This window comes from Pangasianodon hypophthalmus, chromosome 20 (genome assembly GCF_027358585.1).
Source record: "Pangasianodon hypophthalmus isolate fPanHyp1 chromosome 20, fPanHyp1.pri, whole genome shotgun sequence".
In the NCBI taxonomy this organism is placed as follows: Eukaryota; Metazoa; Chordata; class Actinopteri; order Siluriformes; family Pangasiidae; genus Pangasianodon; species Pangasianodon hypophthalmus.
The window spans coordinates 6810637-6835926 of NC_069729.1; the positions used below are offsets into that span (position 1 = coordinate 6810637).

Sequence of the window (25290 nt, forward strand, 5' to 3'; positions counted from 1 at the left end):
ATTGGCAGCTCTAAATTGTCTGTAGTGTGTGTGTGTGTGTGTGTGTGTGTGTGTGTGTGTGTGTGTGATTGTGCCCTGTGATGGGTTGGCATCCCGTCCAGGGTGTCCAGCGACTTGTGCCGTGTGCCGTGGGAGTGTCGTGGGATAGGCTCCAGGCTCCCCGGAGAACTTAGAGGCCCAAACCTGTTCCAGCATGGCAATAGCCCTGTGCACAAAGTGAGGTCTGTGACAAGACAAGGCATGGTGTGCCAAGGTTGTAGTGGAAGAGCCCGAGTGTCCTGCACAGACCCCTGACCTCAACCCCACTGAACACCTTTGGGATGAACTGGAACTCTGACTGCATCCCAGACCTCCTCGCCCAACATCAGTGCCTGATCTCACTAAGGCTCTTGTGGTTGAATCCCAAATCCCTACAGCCACACTCCAAAATCTAGTGGAAAACCTTCCCAGAAGAGTGGAAGTTACTACAGCAAAGAGGGACTAAATGTGGAATGGGATGTTCAACAAGCACGTATGGGTGTGACAGTCAGGTGTCCACAAACCTTAGGCCACATAGTGTAGAAAATGTTGTTCTGTCAAAGTTTCAAAATGAAATTTCCCTTCTGTATGTTTTCGTTGTCTTCTTCTTCTTCTTCTTCTTCTTCTTCTTCTTTTTTGGAGGTTGGCAAACACCAGACTGGTGCATTACCTCCACCTAATATAACGGATAGACGAGATGCACTGTTCTCCTGACCTTCTCTGTAAAATGTCCATTATGTTATAACATGTTGTTCTCTCCAACTAATGAATTCTTTCCTTTCTGCTTTCTATCTACAGTACATTATGAGCAGGTAATTGGTCCTCATCGTAGTAGGTAATTGGTCCTCAAGTGTAGATACAGTCAGGTCCATAAGTATTTGGACAGTGACACAATTTTTGTAATTCTGCCTCTGTACACCACCACAATGGATTTGAAATGAAGCAATCGAGATGTGATTGAAGTGTAGACTTTCAGCTTTAATTCAAGGGGTTTAGCAAAAATATTGCATTAACCATTTTGGAATTACTGCCATTTGTTACATAGTTCCTCCATTTTCACAGGCTCAAAAGTAATTGGACAAACTTACATAAATATAAGGATTATTTATAATACTTGGATGCAAATCCTTTTGTTAATGACTGTCTGAAGTCTGGAACCCATGGACATCAGATGCTGAGTTTCCTCCCTTCAGTCTGGAGTTTATAATTCGGTTTACTTGTGCAAGAGGAATACTAGCAGAGCTCCCTATTCTGGAAGTTCCTTACAACAATAGAGCTGCTTACTGAATATCAGTCAAAACCTTTTTCAACACTGTTTACTGACAAATCAACAAGTTGGTAGCCAAAGTGCAAAGTCCAGTCATTTTGGATGCAGTTTTGACACCTGACTGAAAATAAACTTATAAATGTTGATTGTCAAGTAAAACACATACAGTTTCAAGAAAAACTTATTATTCCACTTTGTTATAAAGTGGACCATAGAGTTTGACCCCAACAGAAGAACATGTTTTCCTTGGTTTCCTTGCCGTTGCTATCCATTTTAAATGGCCATTACATTGCTTTTACATTTTTCTCCAAAGTACAGTCAAATTTAAAAGAAAAGAATTGTTTTAAGCATAATAAAGTAGACTTGCATTTTCCCTCAGATGTTTTGATAACCCTAAACAGATATTTCGAGTTGAGTTCATCATCCAGTGCTGAGTGATTCACTGAATTTATAAAATGATGCCAATTAGTAATCTGGGTTTTTTGGTGCAGCAAGTTCTCTGCATACTTTAACAAACTACAGAACTACATATATTGAGCTTCTGTGCTAAGCCATTCCTAAGCCATAATTGTTTTCCAGGGTAAAATTATGTAGCTACAGTATATAAAAAAGTAGAGCTCCAGACCAATATTGTATTTAGATATCTGGCTCCTTCTCTCTGCTTCCACAGAAAAAAAAATACTATAGTACGTTTGTCATTGTAGTTGAACATTCACTTTTAGCCATTTTTTAAAAATATAGTCAGACAAATTAAAGGGAACCCAACATCAGATGTCTTAGTAAGGTGTTTGGGCCACCACAAGCCAACAGCAGAGCTTCAGCGATCCTTGGCTTGTATTCTACAAATGTCTGGAACAATACTGGAGTGAAGAACACTATTCTTCCAAAAGATATTCCCTCAAGTGATATTTTGTTGATGGAGGTACTATAGAATGCTGTCTAACAGTTCAGCCCAAAATCTCCCATAGGTGTGCAGTTGGGTTGTAACCTGGTTATTGTGAAGGCCATAACATATGATTTACATAATTTTCATCCTCATCAAACCATTTAGTGAATCCTCATGCATTGTGAATGGGGGCGGAGTCATGCTGGAAGAGAAGACTCCTATCATTTATATATTCCTTGAACATTACGGGACAATAAGCATACCTAATAATTTCTCCTTCTCTCTCCTTCTCGGTCTCTCTTTCTGTCGAGCTACACATGCTACTCATGAGATACCAGTGATCTTGACCCCTTCTGTTCTTCGGACCTGCCTGATCCATCCTGATGCCCTACTTCTGGTTGGAGTTCTCATCAACTGGAAATCACTCAAAGCTGCTTAAGATGGCCTGACATGGACAGTGCTGAAGATCACTGAGATTATTGAGGATGGTGCCACTTAAAAACCATGAAGATGGCTTTGGAACACAATTCATATGAACAGTTATGCTATGATAACGTTAGGACTGCAATTGCCACACTCAAGTCTCCGTCACTGAACAGTTGATAACTTCAACAAACAGACTTCATGTGAAAAGTATAATGAATTTCCTGGTTACACAATTGCACTATTTGACCATGCAGTACACAGTTATAGAAGGAAATTATTTATAATTGCACTATCCGTTGTCACCCAGATGAGGATGAGTTCCCTTTTGAGTCTGGTTCCTCTCAAGGCTTCTTCCTCATACGTCTAAGGGAGGTTTTCCTTGGCTCTTGCCTTTTCCCTTTAATACGTCTGGCTCATTAGGGATAAATTCATACACTTTAAATTTTTATCTTGAATGTGTTTATTTTTGTAAAGCTGCTTTGTGACAATGTCCGTTGTTAAAAGTGCTATACAAATAAAATTGAATTGAATTGAATCATAGGATGAAGGTAATCAGTCAGAAGAACTTTGTAATGATTTGTAGTGAGTTTTCTCTCTAAGTGAACCCAACACATGCCAGCAAAATATCTCCCACAGCATAACAGAGCCACTGATTTTGCTTTAATTTTTAATTATACTCCTTTTGAACCCTTTGTCCTCAGGTAATTTAATAAAATAAAAACAGACATAAATTTGTGTACATCAATACCTGTAGTCCTCAGAACCCAGTATCCGTGACAGACTTTTTAGTCTCTATATTTTCTTAAATTAAATCTGCTTCAATTAAATTCAATTAAATTTTATTTGTATAACGCTTTTAACAATGGGTTGCTTTGTCACAAAGCAGCTTTACACAAATATATAAATTCCAGATATACATTTGCTTGCATTTATTTTCCATTTGAAGTGACTATTATATTGCTTTTATATTCATTCCCGTAGCATGATCAAATGTAATAGCAAATAAAGAGGGTAGTAAATAAGACTCTTAAGTTTTTTCCATTCAATGTATTCCCCCATTTAGATATACTTTTATTATCTTTGATTACACATTTACTTTTATTTACTCTGTGCATGAACCAGACCTGCTGCAGAATTAGAAGCACTTTTATAATTTGATAAGCTGATATATATATATACCACTTAATCTGTAATGGAAAAGTTTATCACGTCTGTGCGTTTTTATAGCATGATGACCTTTAATATACAAAATGTCATCATATATAAAAAGTACAAATTAGTAGTAATTCTACTTTTACAATTAAATAGATACATGTTGCTTTGAATTAATAAATATAATAAAAGTAACTTTAGTAAATTAGCATTTGATAAATATAATAGATTCAGAAAGTATTCAGTATTTTGTGTTGTGGATTTGTTTCTGAATGGATATAATTGCCTTCTTTTTTTTTTACTACACTTAATAGCCCATAAAACATTTTTTTTTAGATTTTCAAAAATTAAATAAAATATCAAAAACTGAAATCTCTTACTCACAAAAGTATTGAGACCCTTTGACATAGTTATTCATAGTATTCAGACCCTTTGACATTGACATAGTTTGGAAAGGCACACACCAGAGTCTAAAAGGGCCCAGAATTTACACTGTATTGTCCGTACAAAAACCAAGCCATGAAGTCCAAGTAACTCTCTATGGCTCTCTGCGATCAAACTGTGGCAAAGGATAGATCAGGGCAAGGATATAAAACAATTTCTAAGCCTTTGAGTGTCCCCAGGACCACAGTGGCCACAATAATTATGAAATTGAAGAAGAATGGCACAACTTTGAAACTTCCTAGAGTTGGCAATCTGGCCAAATTGGGCATCTGGGAAAGTAGGGCATAGGTCAGGGAGGTAAAAAAGAACCCAACCGTCACTCTAAAACAGCTCCAAAAGTCCTGTGCAGAGATGGGAGAACCTGTTAGATGGACAACCATCTCTGCAGCACTTCATAAATCAAGCTTTCATGTCAGAGTGGCAAGATGGAAAGCACTGTTGAGTAAAAGGCATATGACAGCATAAAGGCACATCACCTGGCTAATGCCATCCCTACGGTGAAACATGGTGGTGGCAGTATCATGCTATGCGGGTGCTTCTCAGCTGCAGGGACAGGGAGACTGGTAATAATTGAGGGACAGATGAATGCAGCCAAATACAGGAACATCCTCGAAGAAAACCTCCTCCAGAGTGCATGCAAACTCAGACTGGGGAAACAGTTCACCTTTCTACATGACAACGACCCTAAGCATACAGCTAAAACAACACTGGAGTGGCTTCAGGACAAGTCTCCGAATGTCCTTGAGTGGCCCAGCCAAAGCCCAGACTTAAACCCCATCGAACATCGGTGGAGAGACCTGATGATGGCAGTTCACAGACACTTGCCATCCAATCTGATGGAGCTTCAGAAGATCCGCCATGAAGAATGGGATAATTTGCCAAATCCAGGTGTGCAAAGCTTGTAGAGACATATCCAAGAAGACCCATAGTTATAATTGCTGCCAAACGGGCTTCTACAAAGTATCGAATAAAGGGTCTGAATACTTTTGTGAATAAGAGATTTCAGTGTTTGATATTTAAGTAATTTTTGAAAATCACTAAAAACAAGTTTTCACTTCAGCATTATGAGAGATTAAGTCTAGAATGATGGGTAAAAATGTCAATTATATCTATTCAAAATCAAATCCACAACACAATAAAGTAAACAAGTAACAGTCTGAATACTTTCTGAATCCATGGTAAATTAGTAAAATTATTTGAACAGATATGAAATAAAGAGGGAAGTAATCTGCAAAGTACATGCAAGTAAAAATTCTCATCATAAAGTGAAACTGATGCATAAAGTGAAAAAACATAAAGTGAAAAAAATATATAGTGTGAAACTTTGACATTTGTATTATTTCATTTGGAATATCATGTTCCATATTTTTTACTCATAAATCTATTAAACTATTAGTATTAGAGGGAAAATTATTAGTGGTATTTATTATCATTTCAATGCTACAATGTTACAGAGTACAATTTCAATGTACAGTGTAAAGCTTTATCTAGCACCTTTACAATTAATGTCTGTTTTATATAGTAGAGACTTTAAAATTTGATGGTTTTCGTGCTCTTTTTTTAACGTTCAGTATTTATATATTTTTTTAAATAAAACATAAAAAGGAGTAAATCAATATTTAACACCCAAAATCAAAACAGATATAGTTTTATTTTATGGCCTCATATTGTTTTACAGTATATCAGTTTTAACATTTAACATAGTATTTAGTTTTGGCAATAATTTTTTTTTCACTCTGGTGCTTTATGTGCTCTGGTAAAGCACTTTTTTAAATACGATGTCAATTGGTCAATTATTTTTTTCTATATGATATGATAAAGAAACTATATTAGAATTCGTCACCTTCTGTGCACTCATGAATGCCAACGTTAAAACAGTTAACATTTAATGCACAGCTCTTTGAACACAAGGGCAGATAAAGAATTTCTAGCCACTTATCTTTGTTTAATCTCTACTAAAGTGCTGACAGCTATGACATTTTAGTCTGGGTAAATAAGTGAAAGGCAATGAAATAAGGAAAGTGGTGTTAGTTAGGGGTATATAAAGGGGTAGATGTTTCCTGTGAATTGTACACAGGCACCATGGGCAAGCTTCTGATTTGTGTTGGTGAGTTGGAACCTCAGCATGCCTTTACTTTCTTTACCACAAGATTTTATAATAGAATATTTATGATTGAAATATCTAGAAAAATAAATGACACAAATGTTAAACCTTTCATTGTTATGATGTTGTCATACCTTAACATAGATATTTAATTGCAAGAGTTATACTATATCTATATTATCTCTCTATATAATATATTTATATCTTTGTATTTTCTTATTTAGAACAGTAGGCTTGAGTATTGCTAACAACTGTACAACATAGACAAATAAGTAAAATGACAATATTACCCTTACTGTAGTGTCAGTTTATTATCTACCTATGATTTGACCCTGTTAATATATTTCACTGCATGCAATATGTGGAAGAATTGTAGAACTGTGTCAGAATATGTTGAGATATAAAGTGTCTTCTTTTCATTTCTAGGACTGGCTCTCCTGCTGCACGTGCAGCTTGGTAAGCTTCTTGTTGAAATAGCATCCAGATATGTAATTTTCTCTTTACATGGTTCATCACCACTGTGCAGATAAAGCTCTAAACTAATTTAAATCTAAGAGTTTTTTAAATAACTCAAAAAATCCCTTACCCTCTTACTTTTTTTATTTTATTATTATTATTTTTTTAACCTAGGATCCTCCTACATCTTGTCATGTTACTTCACCAACTGGGGACAGTACAGACCTGGAGCAGGAAAGTACTTCCCCACCAACGTTGACCCATGCCTGTGTGACCATCTGATCTATGCTTTTGCTGGAATGAACAACAATGAGATTGCAACCTATGAGTGGGATGATGTGAAGCTTTATGGAGAGTTCCAGGCCTTGAAGAACCAGTATGTTGATTTATTTTGATTTGACATCCAACTGGCTGGTTGATTAAACTTAAGTATTTCTAATCCGTAAAGTTAAAACTGTTTTTTTAAGGGGAAACTTAAATATTTTTTATGTTCTCAACAGGAACAGCAACCTGAAGACCCTTCTAGCTATCGGTGGCTGGAACTTCGGCACAGCCAAGTATGTAAAGTCTTGTGACCTGATTAAAACAATGTAAAAGGCAGCTTGGTCACCTAATTCTTTACTATCTTAGGTTCTCTGCCATGGTGGCCACCTCTGCTACCCGTCAGACTTTCATCAGCTCTGTCATTACGTTCCTGAGGCAATATGAGTTTGATGGTCTGGACATTGACTGGGAGTATCCTGGTTCCCGTGGTAGTCCTCCTCAGGACAAACAGCTCTACACCACCCTGGTTCAGGTATTCACTGGCATGAAGAACAGCCTACAAACGTGTATGTTTCAATGTGAGAAGCTCTTGGGCCTTAACCAGACAGTTATAATCATTTTTGGATTAGTTTCTGCCCAATAGATTTCTCTCATCTTACCAATCTCATGAGAGACTGTTTTTGTTCTCATTCCTATCTGCTTACTGATATTGCCATAACTGTTTTCAATAGGAAATGATGGCTGCCTTTGTGGCTGAGGGCCAAAAGACCAACCGTCCTCGTCTTTTGTTGACCGCTGCTGTCTCTGCTGGCAAGGCCACCATTGACTCCGGATACCAGATTGCCCAGATTGGCCAGTTCGTATAGAGTCCTTTTAGTTATTTTGACAGAGAATCAACAGTTTCTCCTCTAAAGAAGAAGTAAGTTGACCTCTATATCTGTCTTCCACAGGGTTCTGGACTACTTCCATGTCATGACCTATGACTTCCATGGGTCTTGGGAGCAGCAGACTGGTGAGAACAGCCCTCTGTACAGTGGACCAGCTGATCAGGGATCTTACGTCTACTTCAATGTGGTAAGTGTACCTCAATACCAAAGCCATTAAATAGTAATATGTCTGATTCTGGTGGGATCTGAATTTCTTTCTCTACCACTTCAGGACTATGCTATGAACTACTGGAAGAGCAATGGTGCTCCTGCTGAGAAACTGCTTGTTGGATTCCCCACCTATGGACACACCTTCATGCTGGCTGGCTCTGCAAACACTGGTGTGGGAGCTCCCACTGCTGGACCTGGACCCGCTGGGCCTTACACCAGGCAAAGTGGATTCTGGGCTTATTATGAGGTGAGAATCAAGATTTCATGTAATGTACTTTGAAATTCTTTGCTACAATCACAAATTTGGCTTGACCTCACATTTTAATCCAATCCTTTCTTTCCAGATCTGTACCTTCCTGTCTCAAGGAGCCACTCAGGCTTGGGATGCACCTCAGGATGTGCCATATGCCTACAACAGCCAGAACGTTTGGGTTGGCTATGACAACATTAAGAGCTTCCAGATCAAGGTATTTTCTATTCACATGGTAATAAACATCTATAGATTGATCAAAGGACATTTTGGACCATACATAGTTTATGAATACATGGCTCTGCATCTAGAGTACACAGAGATTCTGTTATTCTTTCAAAAACCTATAGATTGACTGGTTGAAGAAAAACAACTTTGGAGGTGCTATGGTGTGGTCTCTGGACCTGGATGACTTCAGTGGCACCTTCTGCAATCAGGGCAAATACCCTCTGATCAACACCATCAAGAGTGGCCTGGGAACTGGCCAGAGTGAGTTGAACAAGTCCAAGAGTAAATTTACTGCATTAATAAACCCTGATGCTGCACCTTCTGTACCCCTGAGCTTGTTTCGGCATATATTATTTCTTACATCTAGTAAAGAATACCGAATCTCAAACACACACACACACACACACACATATGCAGTCCCATTCATTTGTCTGATGCTCTTCCTCTTCTAGGTTGTTCCGCTCCCGCCCAGCCTCTACCCCCTGTCACTCCTGCCCCAGCTACTGCTGCCCCTGCTCCTCCTAGTGGTGGTAGCAGCAGTGGTGGTAGCAGCAGTGGCTCAAGCAGTGGCAGCGGCTTCTGTGCTGGCAAGGCTAATGGACTTTATCCCGACCCCAGCAACAATAACCAGTTCTACAACTGCAACAGTGGCGAGACCTACTTAGAGCACTGCGCCACTGGCCTGGTCTTTGATGCTAGCTGCTCTTGCTGCAACTGGTCTTAAATCCAAGTTTATAAATCTGAGTACCTATGAAGTGCTCTTGTCTTGATTGATCTGATTGGTCTTTAGTCATGTTAATCTGTATTCTGAAATAAAAATAAACCAGCAAAGCCAAACTGTACTTGTGGTTTCATCTGTTGAGTCAGGAAAAAAAATGTCCATGTCAGAAGCTGCTATAAATCCTGTTAGTAACTACTATTTGCCTGAGAGACGAGCAGCACGGTGACAAACAAATATAACAAATATACACCTTTCCACTTCAATAAGGCATTGTGTTGTAGCTAGCTAGCAAGCATTAGCCAGCTAGCTTACTATCATCCCCTCTGTGTTGTGTTTTGATTTTGCAGACCATGGCATCAATGACTATGTGATAATTCACAAGGCATATACTAGCATACTAAATAGTATGTCAGAACACCAATGGTGTCATTGCAATTTAGGTGTCCTATTTAGTGTGTACAATGTGTTTTGCGGTGAAGCCCTGAATTCTAATTGAATGTGTATTACTTGCCTCTCACAGCCATCAGATTAATCTGTGTAGTGGAGAAGTATGCAGCACAACACAATCCTTACAAAAGGATTCTCAAGGAGTTTGCAATAACATTTTTTCTACCAAAGCTTTTAATTGTGATCAAACATGCTGGACAACAAAATCAGTACTTATATGCATACACTAAAGAGTCTAAAGTTCAGATTCTGAAGGAGACTAAAGGATTTGATGTCATATAGATCCTATCCAATGCAAATGAAAAAAAAAAACACATTTGTTACAATTTTATTACAAATGCCATTTAATAGTATTTTTATGCTAATGATTCCAAACAAAAATGACTCTAAATTAAACACTAAAACAAAACACTAAACACTGTCAGTTTTAAAACCATGAATTCAAAACATTCATCCATTCCAGAAACTGGAGGAAAAAATTACCGTAACAAGGAAGTTAAATAGAAGTTAAATAGAAGCTTCACATACAGTATATACATTGTAGAAAAAGGAAGGACTTGACTGTTGGTTCAACAATGCAGCTTCACAGATGCTGCATCACAGATGGGAACTGTATCAGATTGATTGCTTGCTTTTAAATACTTCTTGCCATAAGCGCTAAGCAATGATAAGTGCTATTACAGTGCTTTTATTTGAAAACTCATTTATGAGTTTTACTCATTTATGAGTTTACTTCAAACTTTATAAAACTTTATTCTTGTATCCGATCAGCTTGGTTAGTAGGTGGTGATTAACTTAATAAAAACATAGATCTGAGAGTATTTCCATCTGAAAGGCAACTCACAGATATATTAATGCACTCTGTTTAGTATGGTATTGTTTCTATAGTAACAGTTTCTGATTTGTCACACTGATTTTTGTACTGAAAATGTGTAGTTATTTAACAACGAAAATGTCTAATCGTTACTATGATGAAGCTTGGAGACATTTATTCAATAATTATGTAAGCACTTAACAGAGGTAAAGCTGTTGTATTGATTCCTTATGAACACAAATAGCGTCCCAAGTTAGGGGAATTTTTAATGATGCTTTTTATACACTCAGTTGTCAGTTTATTGGATAAGCCTACAATATACTGTAGGGGCATTTTGTAGGTAAACAGTTACTGACTTTCACTGATTTGTTTCTGATGAGCAGATATTATGTGGGTGGTGGACAGGTGTAGATGGTGGACAGGTGTAGACAGTGTATGGCTACAGTCAGTAATATGGCAGGTGTAGATGATACACTCGCACTGAGCACTACTGTGCTTTAAGGTTTAATGATACAGAACCATCCACAAAACACTGCCAACTTAACTTACAAAAATATGGATGTAAAAACACAAATATGACTCTGAACAGTATCTTACAATCTGGTGGTATTTTGGTTTGAGATTACAAAGACATTTGTGTCTTTTATCTCTCGGCGAACATAGCGATCAGTCCTGTGGCATTCCAGGTAAGGACCCCAGTCTTCAGTGGGCGAGGATGTTAATTTCAGCCGCTGTGGGGAAATATTCATATTTGTCAAATGTCTTTGTGGTATCTAAGATAGAGCTCAGTAGTACTGCTTTACGTGATGCTGACAATAGTATTCTAGTGTATTATATTTATCAGATATATTTCAGTTCTAGAGTTACCACATATGGCTTTTAAAGTGATACAGTATAATGTATTATTATTATTATTGAAGTACTGTTGCATTCCCTTTTTCAAACACACACACAAGATGTTCCTGTCCTACCTGCCATAAGCTTCCGCTGGCTTTTGTTATCTTCCAGACAGCCACAATTGGGATCCACATGAGGCAGAAGGCAGTCATACACCAGCCCAGAGCAATGCCCCACTGCGGATATTCCACTGAGCCATATGTAGGAGCAGTGAACGTGTACACTGACCAGACAAGAATGACCTGCAGGATATGAAGCAGTAAATGTTTTGTCTCAAGCAAACTCGTTAATCCCTCTAAAATATTATTATTATTAATATTCAAATAACGGTTTCTATAGTTTGCATATTATACACACAAGGAGAACAGCAGGAGTGATGAAAAACCAGCAAGCCCTCCACCACATCCAGAAAAGGGTACTCTTGGTCCCAATCATCATTTCAATGTCTCGGATAAACCGGTTTCCACCTGAAAGCAGCATTTCAGTTCTGAATTAAACTGACCAGTGCAAAATCATAAGTTCAGTTAAATAACAATCATGTTTGAATTTTTATATTGACCATATATCCAGGTGAGACCGAAGACCTCCAACAATCCAGCGAACAGAAGAATCCATCCAGCACAGAAGGTATCTATCAGATTCACCCAGTATATACCTGCCTTTATAGACAATAAGTCTGTATGAAATATTTCCCATTTTTCCCAATATTTTCCCATGAGTATTTAGAAAGGAAACTGAAACAACTGACATACCCCAGTGACACATGGCAGACCAAGCAGGAAGAGAATGATACAGATGACTACAGTAATGGGGCCCCGTTTAGACTTTAAGATTCTGGGGTAGGCATCCTGGAGACATGTTGTGATCACCTCTGCCAGACAGATTATGTTTGATTCAGAGAATTGAAACAGATTAATATTTTTCTTCCAGAGACACAATGTCTGCAGATTACAAATGCCATGCAATGATAGGCTTGTGTTAAAGCAACTAATGGATGAAAAGTATCTAAGTACAACAGTTCCTGTCTGCAAATTGTGGCATAATAACACACATGCACTTACATAGTGTATTTATATGTTCTGCAAGGAAAATCCTATTTTTATGCATTTCATCTATCTTTTATTTGTATGTATTCTTGAATGTAAGCAATAAGCCTACCTATTCCAGCAAACTGAGAGTCCAGACCAAGAGTTATGAGCATGAAGAAGAACAGGATGGACCACAGTGGAGATATAGGAAGTTTGGAAAGGGCATCAGGGTAGGCAATGAAAGCCAGTCCAAACCCTTAAAATGAGCAAGAGAACAAACATATTCTTATTTTCTTGTGATATACATTAATCAGTCAATGATTCTGAAATGTAACCTGGTTTCAGAAAACATGCAGTATAGTTCCAAGTACTATTTTTTAAGTTATTGTCATTCAGTCCAAGCTTGGAAGCCATTAATAGTTAATAATTAATAGAATTAATAAGACCACCTATTCTTCTTTTCACAAATTGTTCTATGTATCACTCTTTTTTTCCAAAGAATTTGCTTAACATTTGTTTAACATCTTGCAAGTTTTCCAATCAAAATTTTATAGATTTACTAGAAATCTTGAGCTAAATCCATATTTCTGTATATCTGCTTTGTGAGTATGTGTACTGTTCAAAGTTCAATACAAATAAAATTGAGTTGGTTTGAATAAAAATAGAATACTAAATGCACTTGCAAGGTAAAGGAAAAAAATGGAGAAAGAGAGCGAGAAATGGAGGGAGAGAGACAAAAAGCTTACCAGCCTGTGCAACCTCTGAAACTGGTCTCCCATAGATATGTGCCATGTGTCCAAGGATGGAAAATATGGCAAAGCCAGCAAAGATGCTAGTACTGCAGTTTGTGATGCACACTATAATGGAGTCTTTGTAGGAGTTGTTATAAAATTTGTTGTAGGAAGCCAGTGCTGTTAGACCACCCCATGCAATAGACAGTGAGAAGAATATCTGAGTGGCTGCATCCTTCCAAACCTGTGTGAGTAAAGAAACCCGACATAATGCAGAAGTATTGTAAGCATATAAATTATTTTACAAGCTAGAGAGAAATTGGTGTTAGAGACTCAGTTGTGAATATTGAATCTTGCCTCTGCCTCAGCCAGTTTTGTAAGGTTAGACTGGGAGCCAATGTAATATTCAATGCCATCTCTTGCTCCCTCCAGAGTAACGCCACGTATTAGCAGGATGAGCAGGACAGCGTATGGAAATGTGGCCGTGAAATACACAACCTGAAGATAAACGAACGTTAGGTTGTCATGAGTCTACTCACTCCATCAACCAGCCTTTACTGCAATACCAGTGATGTGTTGTTTCCAATTTGTTTCAGTCTGCAGTGTATATACTGTATACTCACCTAATGCCTCACTGATCTTAACCCAGTATATTAACTGTTCAAATCAATATTTGTTAATAAAATTAATTTTTAAGAAAATGCAGTACTTACTTTCCCAGAAGACTTGATGCCTTTGTAAAGAGCGGCAGCGATCAATATCCAGCCCAGTAGCAGGCAGAGGGCCAAGTGCCAGATCACTGGCCCTGTCTCATCCATACTGCTAGTGCGCTGGAGGGCCACATGGCTAAACGACAGATTATTCATCATAACTTTAAATTCCTTCTCATAACAAAATTGGGATAAGAAATCATGAGTACTTTTCTATCTAAAGAAGTTTAACCTAGTACGGCACAAAACTCAGTAAAGTACTAAGTGAACTGATTTTACTTAATCAGTTATAAAAAATGGAGACACATAATACACACAAATGTCTTACTATCCTTGTGAGGACCTTCCATTGACATTATTATTAGATTTACCCTATAATATTTATAATAATTAGAAATTTGCTAGATGCAGTGCACTAGCAGTATACCTAAATCTAACCCTAATCTTAACTTCAGTAACCAAAAAAAAAAAACCCAACTTGTTGGCTCTTTTAGTTTTTTTTAAAGAAAAGTTGCAGTTTTAGTTAAAACTGCATTGTCCCTTATCAAACGATCAAGGTGAAAACTGTCCGATATTCTTGTCCTTGTGGGGTTTTGTTTGATTTTTTTTTTTTTCAAATAAAAGCTGAATTTTTGTCATACAAAATTTGAGAACTTCACAATTTTCTTTCAAATCATTCATTCCTTTACAATATATTCCTTCTCATTATGGAGGTAAAGAGAGAAAGAGAGAAAGAAGGCGAGATAGAGAGGATCTCACTCCCAATAATGCTCGCTGGCGCTCTGTAATGGTGCACTGATCCAGAACTCTTCTGAACAGTTTTGATTCCCATCAGCCATCATGCTCACATTCCCAGCCACAAGACTCAAGTTGTAGGCAGTTATATTGCAATATTCTGGTGAGACAAAGAGCAAAATTCAGAATATCATCAGGATCCTTTAAACAGCGGTAGCCCCTGGCCATGGTTAAGCATAACATGCAGGTGCTGCAATTGCCTGTGGGAGTTTCAATAAGTAGCAGATGGTCACATTTTTTCCAAACCTTTTCTTTAAAGGAAACATTCTGTTTACAAGGGAGTTTCCATTAATCTAATGTTTTTAGGTTCAATGGGTCAATATGAGGAGTGAAATTCCAACCAAGAGAAATGCTGTTTACTTATGTTAAATTAAAAGTGATACAAATTTATGAGATTTCTGAGAAAGTACACGCTACAGAGCATTGCACTGAATAATGTGACATTTCAGTAACAGTGAAGAAGACAAGTGCTTGACAAACCTCTAACAGTGTTGTTACAATCCATCTCTGACCAGCTTGAACAATCACTCCATGGCAATGGGAACTGAAATGATGCAAACATGTAGTAGATGCTATATGCGATGATGACGTTGTAGTAGATCGACACAAAAGTGCTAACCAGCATCATGGTAATTCCAACACCTGAAAAAGATATGACATTCGGCAGTTCAAATGTATAGCAAGTATTACTTTTATTTGGGGGTTGCATTTGATTCTATTTTTCAAAAGTAAATTAAACAGCCATAACATTATTATGCATTTAATGAAGTCATTACTGGAGTGATCAAGGTGAGAATGCACATTAATTTTTATGTAGAATAATCAGTATTCTCATTCTGTTTAAATATCCAGAAAGCATATTCGGGATAAATGGCAACACATTCTTTCAAGTTTCTCTTTATCTACATGCCGATAGCTATAATCAACATACAAGAATACCATAGTACACTTTGAAATGTCAAGCGTAAAACATTCTAAACTATTGCTCCTTTCTCTAACCATTACGTATCTTCCAAACATAACCTCTAACCTAAACAACAACAAGAAAGTGCTCTTGTAGTGCCTAAGCACTTTAAAAATTGACTACATTTTCATATCACCCAGTTACTTCTGTAGACTGAATCATGTACCCTATTCGCAAATACCGTCAGGTGGCAAAATGAAAGTAATAACAACAGTTATAACATTCTACAAGTGTCTGGAATGAACACCATCCTTCCAAAAGATATTCCCTCAACTGTGTAACAGCTATTCTAACCCCAAGGAACCTCAACTCCGAGACCCCTCAGCCTCTAGACCTGGGCTCTTGTAGTCACCCATGTTCAATTTCACCTGCTTTCTAATTGCTCACATCTTTAGCCAATTCTCTTTACTGTTCACTTCGTTGCTCGTTTTTTTGCTCTGCAGCTGTGTTAATATTTCTCTATTGGTTTGTTTGCACATGTATGATCTTTGCTCTGGATTTTCACAGTTTATTTTTCTTTTGTCAATACACCCTGGTTACTGTTTCTTTCCTGGTTTTCATTCCTGCTCTGTTCTCAGAACACTCTTTTTTCTGCCATTCTGGGCTTTGTTTGATAAACCTGATTTGGTTATATTTAACCTGTAGTTGTCTAAGTTTGTCAAAGTCAAACTTGACAAGTTGGTGTTTTGATGATGGTGGAGTGCTTTTTAACACTTAGTTCCAAAATATTTCACAGCTGAATAACTGAGTTGAGATATGCCATACGCCATATGATTTACATCATTTTCATGCTGATCAAACAATTCAGTGACAAACAATTCAAACTCTCACGTCCTGTGGATGGGGCGGGGTCATCCAGGAAGTGATGTTTCATTGTAAGATAAAGGTCAAAAGAACCTTGTATTGATTTGCGGTGCCTCTTCCCTTTTAAAGGGACACCTGGATCAAAACCATGCCAGTAGAATTCCCCTTATAGCATAACAGATCCACTTTTTAAAAATGTTGCCTTGATTTGCCACCTGTATGTATATTGAGTTATATGTATAAAGGAGAAACAGATCACTCAGACGAAAATATTATCAATCACTGTGTAAAATATTATACAGTAGATGTGTAATATATCATAATCACTGATTAGGCAGCAAGAATTTGTTACCTTGCAATATTGGCACAGCTTTCCACACATTAATGGGTCCCTGGCTACAGAACTGTCCAATGGAGCTCTCCATGAAAAAGAGTGGCAGCCCTGCGACTGACAGCATGATCACGTAGGGAATGAGGAAGGCTCCTAAAAACAGAGAATCAAGGGAAATTGTACAATTTTGGTTAATACTTTACTGAAAGGTGCTGTTTATAAGTCTGTGAGGAGTTTGGCTTTTAATGACCCCTATGTGTGAGTGTGTGTTTGTGTGTGTGCACAGTGCTCTGCAGATCCATCCATCTCACACCCAGTGTTCCGGGTAGATTCCAGAGCCACCCTGATCAGAATAAAGCAGTTAATGAAGATGAATAAATGTTATTACAGTGTCATCATTGTCACTATTAAATTCTTCACTATACAGCAGTATTATGAAGCAGGAGTTCATGTTTAGGTAACTACCAAGTCCTGAGTTTAGGACTAACCTCCCAATTAATCTCACTTGCAAATTACCTCACATTATAACCATTACATGCTTTTGATATGCAAAAGGTTAAAAAATAACTCAACCATAACAATATAACACATTATAACTTGATGTTAACTTGACATCAAAATTGACAAAAGTCTTTTCAGTAGGATATGCCTGTTGAAATAAACCATCATAAATTGTTTAAATGATTATGCAGATTTATGTCAGTTGACATAACATACTTCAGGTGTCTAATCTCCATTAACCCCACCATTAGTTTAAGTGGGTAACACTTTACTTGAACCCAGCATCATGACACAGGCGTAACCATGTTATATGCTTGTCACGCCTGATGTCACATGGTGTCATAAGCAGCTGATGTCTAGTGATATGAGTGTCATGTTACTATTATCTGTAATTATAATGATAGGCCAAAAACATTTGATGACTTGACAGCTTAGGTCAAGTCTGCTCTAGATACAACTATCATAACTATTACTATTCATGGAAACTTTACCGTACATCAGCTTATGACAACGTATTGCATCAGTCATGTGTATCACATGGTTATGTCTGTATCATGATGCAGGGTTCTAGTGAAGTGTTATGAGCTAAAGGGTTACCAAGGGTCATAATGGAAAAATATGGACATAATGGAAAGAGTCTATCATATGAATATGACACACTGTTAACACTTTACTACAACGTCCACAAATAAGCAGCATATTAATACCTAAACTAATGATAATAATGAACTAATCACATTCACGAATCCATAGCACATCAGGAAATAATGAATCATATCTACTAACAGGCTCTGAGTCATATACAGTATGAATAGCCATTCATAAAGTAATATTTATGTATTCACATTGTGTTCATTCTGTAAATATCATGACACAGTATTGCTAAAGGTAATTTACATTATGAAGTGTCTGTTTGGAAACAATCTAGATTATCTCAAATTATAGGCTGTAATGTAGGTTTAAATAGGCACTTAAGTAGGCCCTTTTGATTTCCAGGCATATGTTATATATATATATATATATATATATATATATATATATATATATATAAAAGTAATGATCCAAATCACTTTATCAGTGTGATATAAAGATGAGGAGATCATCCTCATGGCCGTTTTTTTTTCACACACTGATAAAGTGATCTGGATCATTAGTGGTGTTGGCTTCAAACTGAAAAAAGTTACTTAAATAGCCTAAAGGTTTGTTTAATCCACATTGTTTACAAAATGTAAATGATCTTTATTAATACTGCATAAGTCATGATATTAATTAACAGAATGTGTTAATGACATGTTAATACTTAACTATTACTATTATGAATGGCTATTTATATATGATTCAGAGGTTCTTAATGTATACATTATGCTAAGGATTAGCGTGTATATATTAATTCATAATTATGTAAGCATTAATTAAGTATTAATATATAGCTTATTTGTTGACCTTATAGTAAAGTGTAACAAATACACTATGATGAAACCAAGCTTACTCACCGCCTCCGTGTTTGTATGTGAGGTATGGGAATCTCCATACGTTTCCAAGTCCGACTGCATATCCAATCATAGACAACAGATATTCTCTCTTATTGCTCCAGTTCCCCCTGTCTGCGTTTTCATCCTTGCTTCCAACATGGGAGTCTGTGCTCTTACCTGCAATGTTTTCCTAAAGCAGTGAAACAAAGTGTACATATTACTATAAACTATAGACAGTTAATGAATTAACACACAAAATAGAATATCAATTAACATGTGATGAAACACATATACATGTTCGATCCAACATATTCAACCCTTGAATATTAAATACAAATTAGATTTTAAATAAATTAAATACAATTCGTAGCTTTTACCTGATCATCTGCAATGCTGTTTTTGAGCACTAAATGTGTGATGTTATGTTCCCTCATACTTGAATGCAGCACACAGTAATGATGAACATGAATGGCAGTGTAAACAGTACGTTGAAGCCATGGCATTTTTATAACCACAACCCTCCTCCCTCCGAAGGCATATACTCAGTTAGGCAGTGTATAACACGTTAGGGATATTAACATATTTCAGGGAAAAAACACTCATTATTTAACCTTTTCCAGACACCTCCTTTCTTTTTCCCTTTTTACATATATTTATTGGAATGTGTGTAGGGTCGGGGGGGGCTGGGAACAGGTTAATAAATCAACTTAAGACACTGGAAACTAAACACCCATAACTGTTTTAAGGTTAAAGTCAAGAAGTAGTGGACATAGGCACTTTTCAATATCATTATTTCATGATTTCTTTTTTTGTTGCAATGCAAATATAGAGTCAAGTATAGTCAAATAGTTTATGGTTTAAAAAAAATATTCTGCAGATTGAAAATATTGTTTTATGTAGGCTTGTGCCAATATATTTTAATGCTAGTAGCTCAGTAACACTATCTATTCCATTGTAGGGCTATATTGCTTAAAGTGGTTACAATTTATCTAACACATTTTTATCTTTTGATTATAATTGCTTTCCCCAAATTTTTATATGATGAAAAGTTAGAAATTTCAAGAACACTTAGTTTTAATATATAACTTTAAAGGAAGCAAATCAGTCTGTCTCTTATCTACTAAAAGATAATACTGAGATACTGAGGCATAGGTCTGAATTATTGGAACTTGACTTTCTTGGGTTTTTCCAGGCTCTTTGAATTGTGTCTGTGTACTTGACAAGCAGACTCATTCTTTGTACCATCTAAATTATTAATGATTACAATATTAAAATAGTTGTATTGTGAAAATCTAATCAATTAACTAAGGAGATGACTAATCAAACTCAATGTTTTTTTCTGCAGCTAATTATAGTGCTCATAGATGCATAAAAACCACCTGGTGACAGTGTTATGTGAGTTTGACATGAGTCAAACGTGGTATTATGGTGGGTTAGTAAAGCCATTATTACAGTAATTTTCAGCCTTAGAAAAATATAGTTAACCTTCAGTGACATCAGAAAACCAAGAAGGCATTAAACGGTGCTTGTGTGTATAAGAATTCTTGTTTGTAAAATTGTCAATATTAACTAGATCATGGAATTAACTAACTAAATTAACTCCTAACTAACCTTTACACCATTTAGGTTAGAGAGTAATTTGACATCAGTCTGTAGTCACTGTTTTCTGCCTTGCCTTACACTCTCAGTAGAGATTCTGTAGAAATCTCAGTGTTAATATAGTACAACTCTTATTCCAGGCAAATTTAAAAACACCTTTTAGTGTATATGTTTAAATATAAAAAGTAGGCAATGTGTCCAGCTCACTCCAGAAGATATTTATGTGTGAGGTACCCAATTCATTTTATGCCCCTTGTGGCTCTAATCCTTTGTGGGATGGTCCCTTATTACGCTCATGACAAGGTGTTATTAAGGAATTTACTATGGACAAATGACCTGAAACCCTGTCAACATCAAGTCCAAAATGCTGACTGACCGCTGTGTGAGATGTTTTGTCTAAAACTTTTAACTAACACAAGTGTTTGACTAACACTCAGCACAGAGTAAATTCCTTTTCCAGACACACTGGTAAACTGATAAGTATCAATTGTGCAATTTCACATTCTTCAGACTGCAGCTAAGTACGTGATTATGTCTGTGTCACCAAATTCCTTCATTTTGCTTTCTCCCTTGGTGCAATTTCATTAGTTTATCATGCTTTCATTCAGTAATATCTTATTTTTCAATGTTGAGGTAATTATTTCAGAGATCAAAAACCAGTATGCCCCTAGAAACACTGGAAAACACTAGAAAAAGAGAAAAACAGAGGTAGAAATGCCAGTACTGCTTTTGAATTCTGGCTCTGACAGATTCCTCATCAGTCATAACTGTTCATAACTGATCTCAACTGTAGTTGTGTGTGGGATTGTTTTTTATGATCCCATTCAAGCAGTTATTTTTTTGTTGTTGTACCTGCCCATGATATTTTGATGCTATTTCACAAAATGTAAACAAACTAGTAGCCTAATTTAAAGCACCGCAACCCTAAGCAGGGTATATGATCATATATGATCATATAGGATCTGTCACACCTGCACAAAACTAAAAACCTCCCATTCACACAACTGTTTTATTATATCACAACATGCACATTGATCAGCCATAACATTAAAACCACCTTCTTCTATTGTCCATTCTGATGCTCCCGTGCCCATTGTAGGCACTTTCGGCGGTGGACAGGGGTCACCATGGGCACTCTGACCGGTCTGCGGCTTCATATGTAGCAAGCTGTGTGTTCTGACACCTTTCTATCACAGCCAGCATTAACTTTGTCAGCAATTGTGCTACAGTAGCTCTTCTGTGGGATCGGACCAGATGGGCTAGCCTTCGCTCCCCACATGCATCTGTGAGCCTTAGGCACCCATGACCCTCTCATTGGTTCACTGGTTGTCCTTCCTGGGACGTTTTGAAGATAGTCTTACTCAGTCGTCTAGCCATTCCAATTTGACCCTTATCAAAGTCCCTCAGATCCTTACGCTTGCCCATTTTTCCTGCTTCCAACACATCAACTTTGAGAACTGACTGTTCAAGTGCTGCCTAATATATCCCACCTCTTGACAGGTGCCACTCAATAATATTTCATTGGGCATTTAGTGTTCTTTTATGATTTGTATGTCCCTGAAACATTTTTTAAACTTATTAAAGTAGTAGCATTGTAATGTTCAAAGTTACATTCCACCTCATTTGTCTGATACACAAATAAATTTAAAGATATGATATACTATGAGATGAACAGTATAGTTTAGTGCAATATAGTATAGTTATTACATCCTTGTCATGTTTTCCTTTCATTAGCCATAAGCAAACTAGTGTGACCAGAAGGTGGAGCCAAATTTCCTTATTGATGTTTAGGTATAGGAAGGCACATTTGGTATTGCCTACAGATTTGTTCTGAACTTGGTGTTTGCCTAATTGCTTGTAGGCAAATTGTAACTTTTATGTTTAATAAAAGTCAGTAAATAAACAAGCAATGTAAAAATTCACGAAGTTTTTCTTACTAAAAATATTTATTACTTTTGTTTACTCAGATTAAGGTTCTCTAAACATGTCCAGAGCATAGTCTCCTAACATGCTGCCTACAATACATACAATACATAATAAACATTCCAAAAATGCATTATCTTCAAGTTATTCTTAAGAGCGACATGTTCAGAAAGTAAACAGATCATTTTAAAATGAGAAAACAAACCGACTCATCATGTCTTTTCCTTCTGCTCCTACTTCAAAACATGACCAACATGCAGAGATACATGCACACATACAAACAATGTTGCAGACATAATTCTTAGCTATAACGCAAAGCATACTAAAGCAAACACCCACAAATCAGGTCAAAACATATGCACCAACCATACACATGTATCACCACAAGCTCCTTTGTTACTCCTTTGTTGAGATAAACACAAACAGCATTAAATTTCACAATACATGGAGTAAACAATCAAAACAGTAAGAAATGTTTGGGTATTTGGTGGAATAGTTACAGAAAAGACAAATGTAAGGAGACTGCCCTCTAATGCCCTGTTGGAGCAGTTACAGGGCGATGTCTGAGGCAAAGCGGAGGCACATAGCCGAGTCAGATGGGACATCCCTACGTGTGATCTCATTGCCTTCCAGACGCAGGACCTTTAGCTTGGAGAAATTCATCACGTCTACCACACTGCAGAAACTGCCCAGGGAAAACTCTGTGATCAAGCAGAGAAATCAGAATCAGATTATTTATGAAGTTTCAAGAGGTCCAGAATTTTGCAAATGAGTTAGTAATCCAAAGGCAAAACATGACATTTAATCAATTATGGGCATTTACCCAATTCATCCAAGTGGAAAATGCTGAAATGCTCAAATTACTAAGGAGGCAACCTTGGTATATATATATATATATATATATATATATATATATATATATATATATATATATATATATATATATATAGTAGCTTTCTAAAGAAACTTAGCTTCCTAAAGTTTGGAACACTGCCTTAAAGGGAAATCCTCTGTTTCACAATTTAAGACATTCACAGAGACATAGAACAACCTTCAAAAACAAACTTATCACGCACTAATTAGTGGCAAAACAAAGATTCCTGACAGAACAAATTGAAAACATCAATAAAAAATCCAAAACAACCATACCTTTGATTTGGTTGGCTTGTAGATAGAGGTGTTCAAGGCTGGTGCTAACTGTTGGGATTCTCTCCAGTTTGTTAAAGGAGAGGTCCAGTTCTACCAGACCACTTACATTGAAAGTGTTTGGTGGAATACCCTTATCTGTGAGGGCATTGTGGGAAAAGCGCACATACTGCAGGTTGGTGAAGTGGTTAAAAAAGTTGCCTGGGATGGCATCAATGGAGTTGGAGCCCAAATAGAGCTGGTGCAGCATAGCGGGAAGGCCATCCGGAACTTTCTTCAACTGGTTTCTGCTCACATCGAGCAAGGTGAGAGACTTCAGGCCCTTCAGAGTGCTGCCTATGTCCTGGATGGAATTGTCATTGAGTAGCAAGGTGGTCAGATTCTCCAAGCCTTCAAAAGCACTGGGTGACACCTTATCAATTTTGTTGTGGTTGAGGCGCAAGTCACGTAAGGAGTGAGGAAGGTTAGACGGCACCTCAGTCAGGTTGTTGCCACTCAAGTACAGGCGGTCTAGGTTCACCAGATTGGCAAAGGCCCTTTTTCCTATCTCTGCAATCTGGTTCTCATGCAGCATAACCCACACTAGGTTGGTGCCATTTTTAAAGGCTTCATCTGAGACTGTAGTTATTAGGTTGTGCTGAAGATAGATATATTTCATGCGAGAAGGGATGTATGGCATCTGTTTCATGCCACGGTTGTCGCAGTACATGGCAATGGGGAAGGTTGGAGGGCAATCGCACTCAGCTGGACAGTCTCCTCCAGTGCTGTCAGGATCCATGATGGCCAAGGGTTGCATGCGGTAGAACCAGGACAGTTGGTCAATCCCATTGGCAAAAGCAAGGTGCAGGAATCCTGCCATCAGCAAGAGAGAAGCTGGGTCCATTGTCTTGAAAAATGTAAGACGCCCAGGAACTGGAGAAGAAAGCATATGTTCACCTTCATAACTATTCCAAGAAATCAAGAAAATCCAATAAAAGAGATAATAAAATAAAGTAAAATGTGCACAAGATATATAAAATGAATATAGAGTTTAATGCGAGTACAAAGTAGAAAGTCTAAAACAATAGAGTTATGCATGTGTAGATACAAGCTGAGAATACAGAAACACTATATGCTTCCCTAAAGCATTTCTTCATACATCAGTTGTGCATTAAATAAAAATTTGCAAAATAAACAAGATTAATAATAAATATAAAAATTTACAAGATATCCCACTGAATTCAAGCAATGTAAAAAAAAACAAACAAACAAAAAAAACATCGATATCCAAAAAAATCCAGCCAACGAGTGTAAAGTCTTCTTGGAATCAAATCCACAAACGAGGGAGGGAGATGTTGAACAAAGGGGCCTTAATGCAGATGAGTAACAAAACCATAAAACACTGTAATTTTTCCTCTAACATATTACAGACCACATAGGAACACACCTACCTGATTAAGTTAAATGGCACTCCCTCCTTCTAGCCCACTCAGTTAGCAAGCCACTGTAACACTGTGACTTTGCCAAAAACTTTATAAATACACCCTCTCCCTTTCAAGGTTTTCTCCTCCACCCCCCTAAAATTCCTGAAGCCCCCCTCAGAAGCCCTGCCCAATAATTGCACACTTCTCTCTCCATCCTTAGTCCACTCAGTGGGGTAGCTGGTCTTGCTCACTTCCAGCTGCTGAACATCTTGAGATATAGTGACATGTGAGATATGTGATATAGTGACAGCTCTTCTTACACATGCCAGGTTTTTCACATTATGGAATGAGTAGATCTTGTGCCGGAACTGGCCCCATTAACATGGTCCCAGAGGACCATTTCCAGAGTTTG

At 37.2% G+C, this 25290-nt stretch overlaps 3 protein-coding genes across 5 annotated transcripts; 1 reads left to right on the forward strand and 2 right to left on the reverse strand.

The window, feature by feature from the left end:
• Positions 1-6229: 6229 nt before the first annotated feature.
• On the forward strand, positions 6230-9451 carry LOC113539624 (acidic mammalian chitinase). Its single transcript, XM_026935532.3, has 11 exons — positions 6230-6300; positions 6724-6753; positions 6928-7129; positions 7254-7310; positions 7384-7549; positions 7749-7873; positions 7968-8091; positions 8176-8361; positions 8459-8581; positions 8715-8853; positions 9045-9451. The coding sequence occupies exons 1-11, from the start codon at positions 6276-6278 to the stop codon at positions 9314-9316; spliced, it is 1449 nt and encodes a 482-aa protein (XP_026791333.1). The 5' UTR covers positions 6230-6275; the 3' UTR covers positions 9317-9451.
• A 385-nt stretch (positions 9452-9836) lies between these two features.
• Positions 9837-19270, reverse strand: slc6a14 (solute carrier family 6 member 14). Its single transcript, XM_026935240.3, has 14 exons — positions 19185-19270; positions 18829-18997; positions 16856-16987; positions 15216-15377; positions 14700-14835; positions 13944-14076; positions 13588-13728; positions 13246-13474; positions 12630-12755; positions 12224-12342; positions 12031-12130; positions 11829-11938; positions 11546-11713; positions 9837-11305 (listed from the first exon to the last, which is right to left on the reverse strand). The coding sequence occupies exons 1-14, from the start codon at positions 19239-19241 to the stop codon at positions 11168-11170; spliced, it is 1920 nt and encodes a 639-aa protein (XP_026791041.1). The 5' UTR covers positions 19242-19270; the 3' UTR covers positions 9837-11167.
• A 3063-nt stretch (positions 19271-22333) lies between these two features.
• On the reverse strand, positions 22334-25025 carry fmoda (fibromodulin a). Of its 3 annotated transcripts, none has more exons than XM_026935633.3 (3): positions 24906-25025; positions 23479-24387; positions 22334-23030 (listed from the first exon to the last, which is right to left on the reverse strand). In XM_026935633.3, the coding sequence occupies exons 2-3, from the start codon at positions 24356-24358 to the stop codon at positions 22879-22881; spliced, it is 1032 nt and encodes a 343-aa protein (XP_026791434.1). In that variant the 5' UTR covers positions 24359-24387; positions 24906-25025; the 3' UTR covers positions 22334-22878. The 3 variants fall into 3 exon arrangements, with proteins under 3 accessions (XP_026791434.1, XP_026791436.1, XP_053083309.1); XM_026935635.3 differs by lacking the exon at positions 24906-25025 and adding an exon at positions 24679-24836; XM_053227334.1 differs by lacking the exon at positions 24906-25025 and having other exon boundaries at positions 23479-24418.
• Positions 25026-25290: the final 265 nt, after the last annotated feature.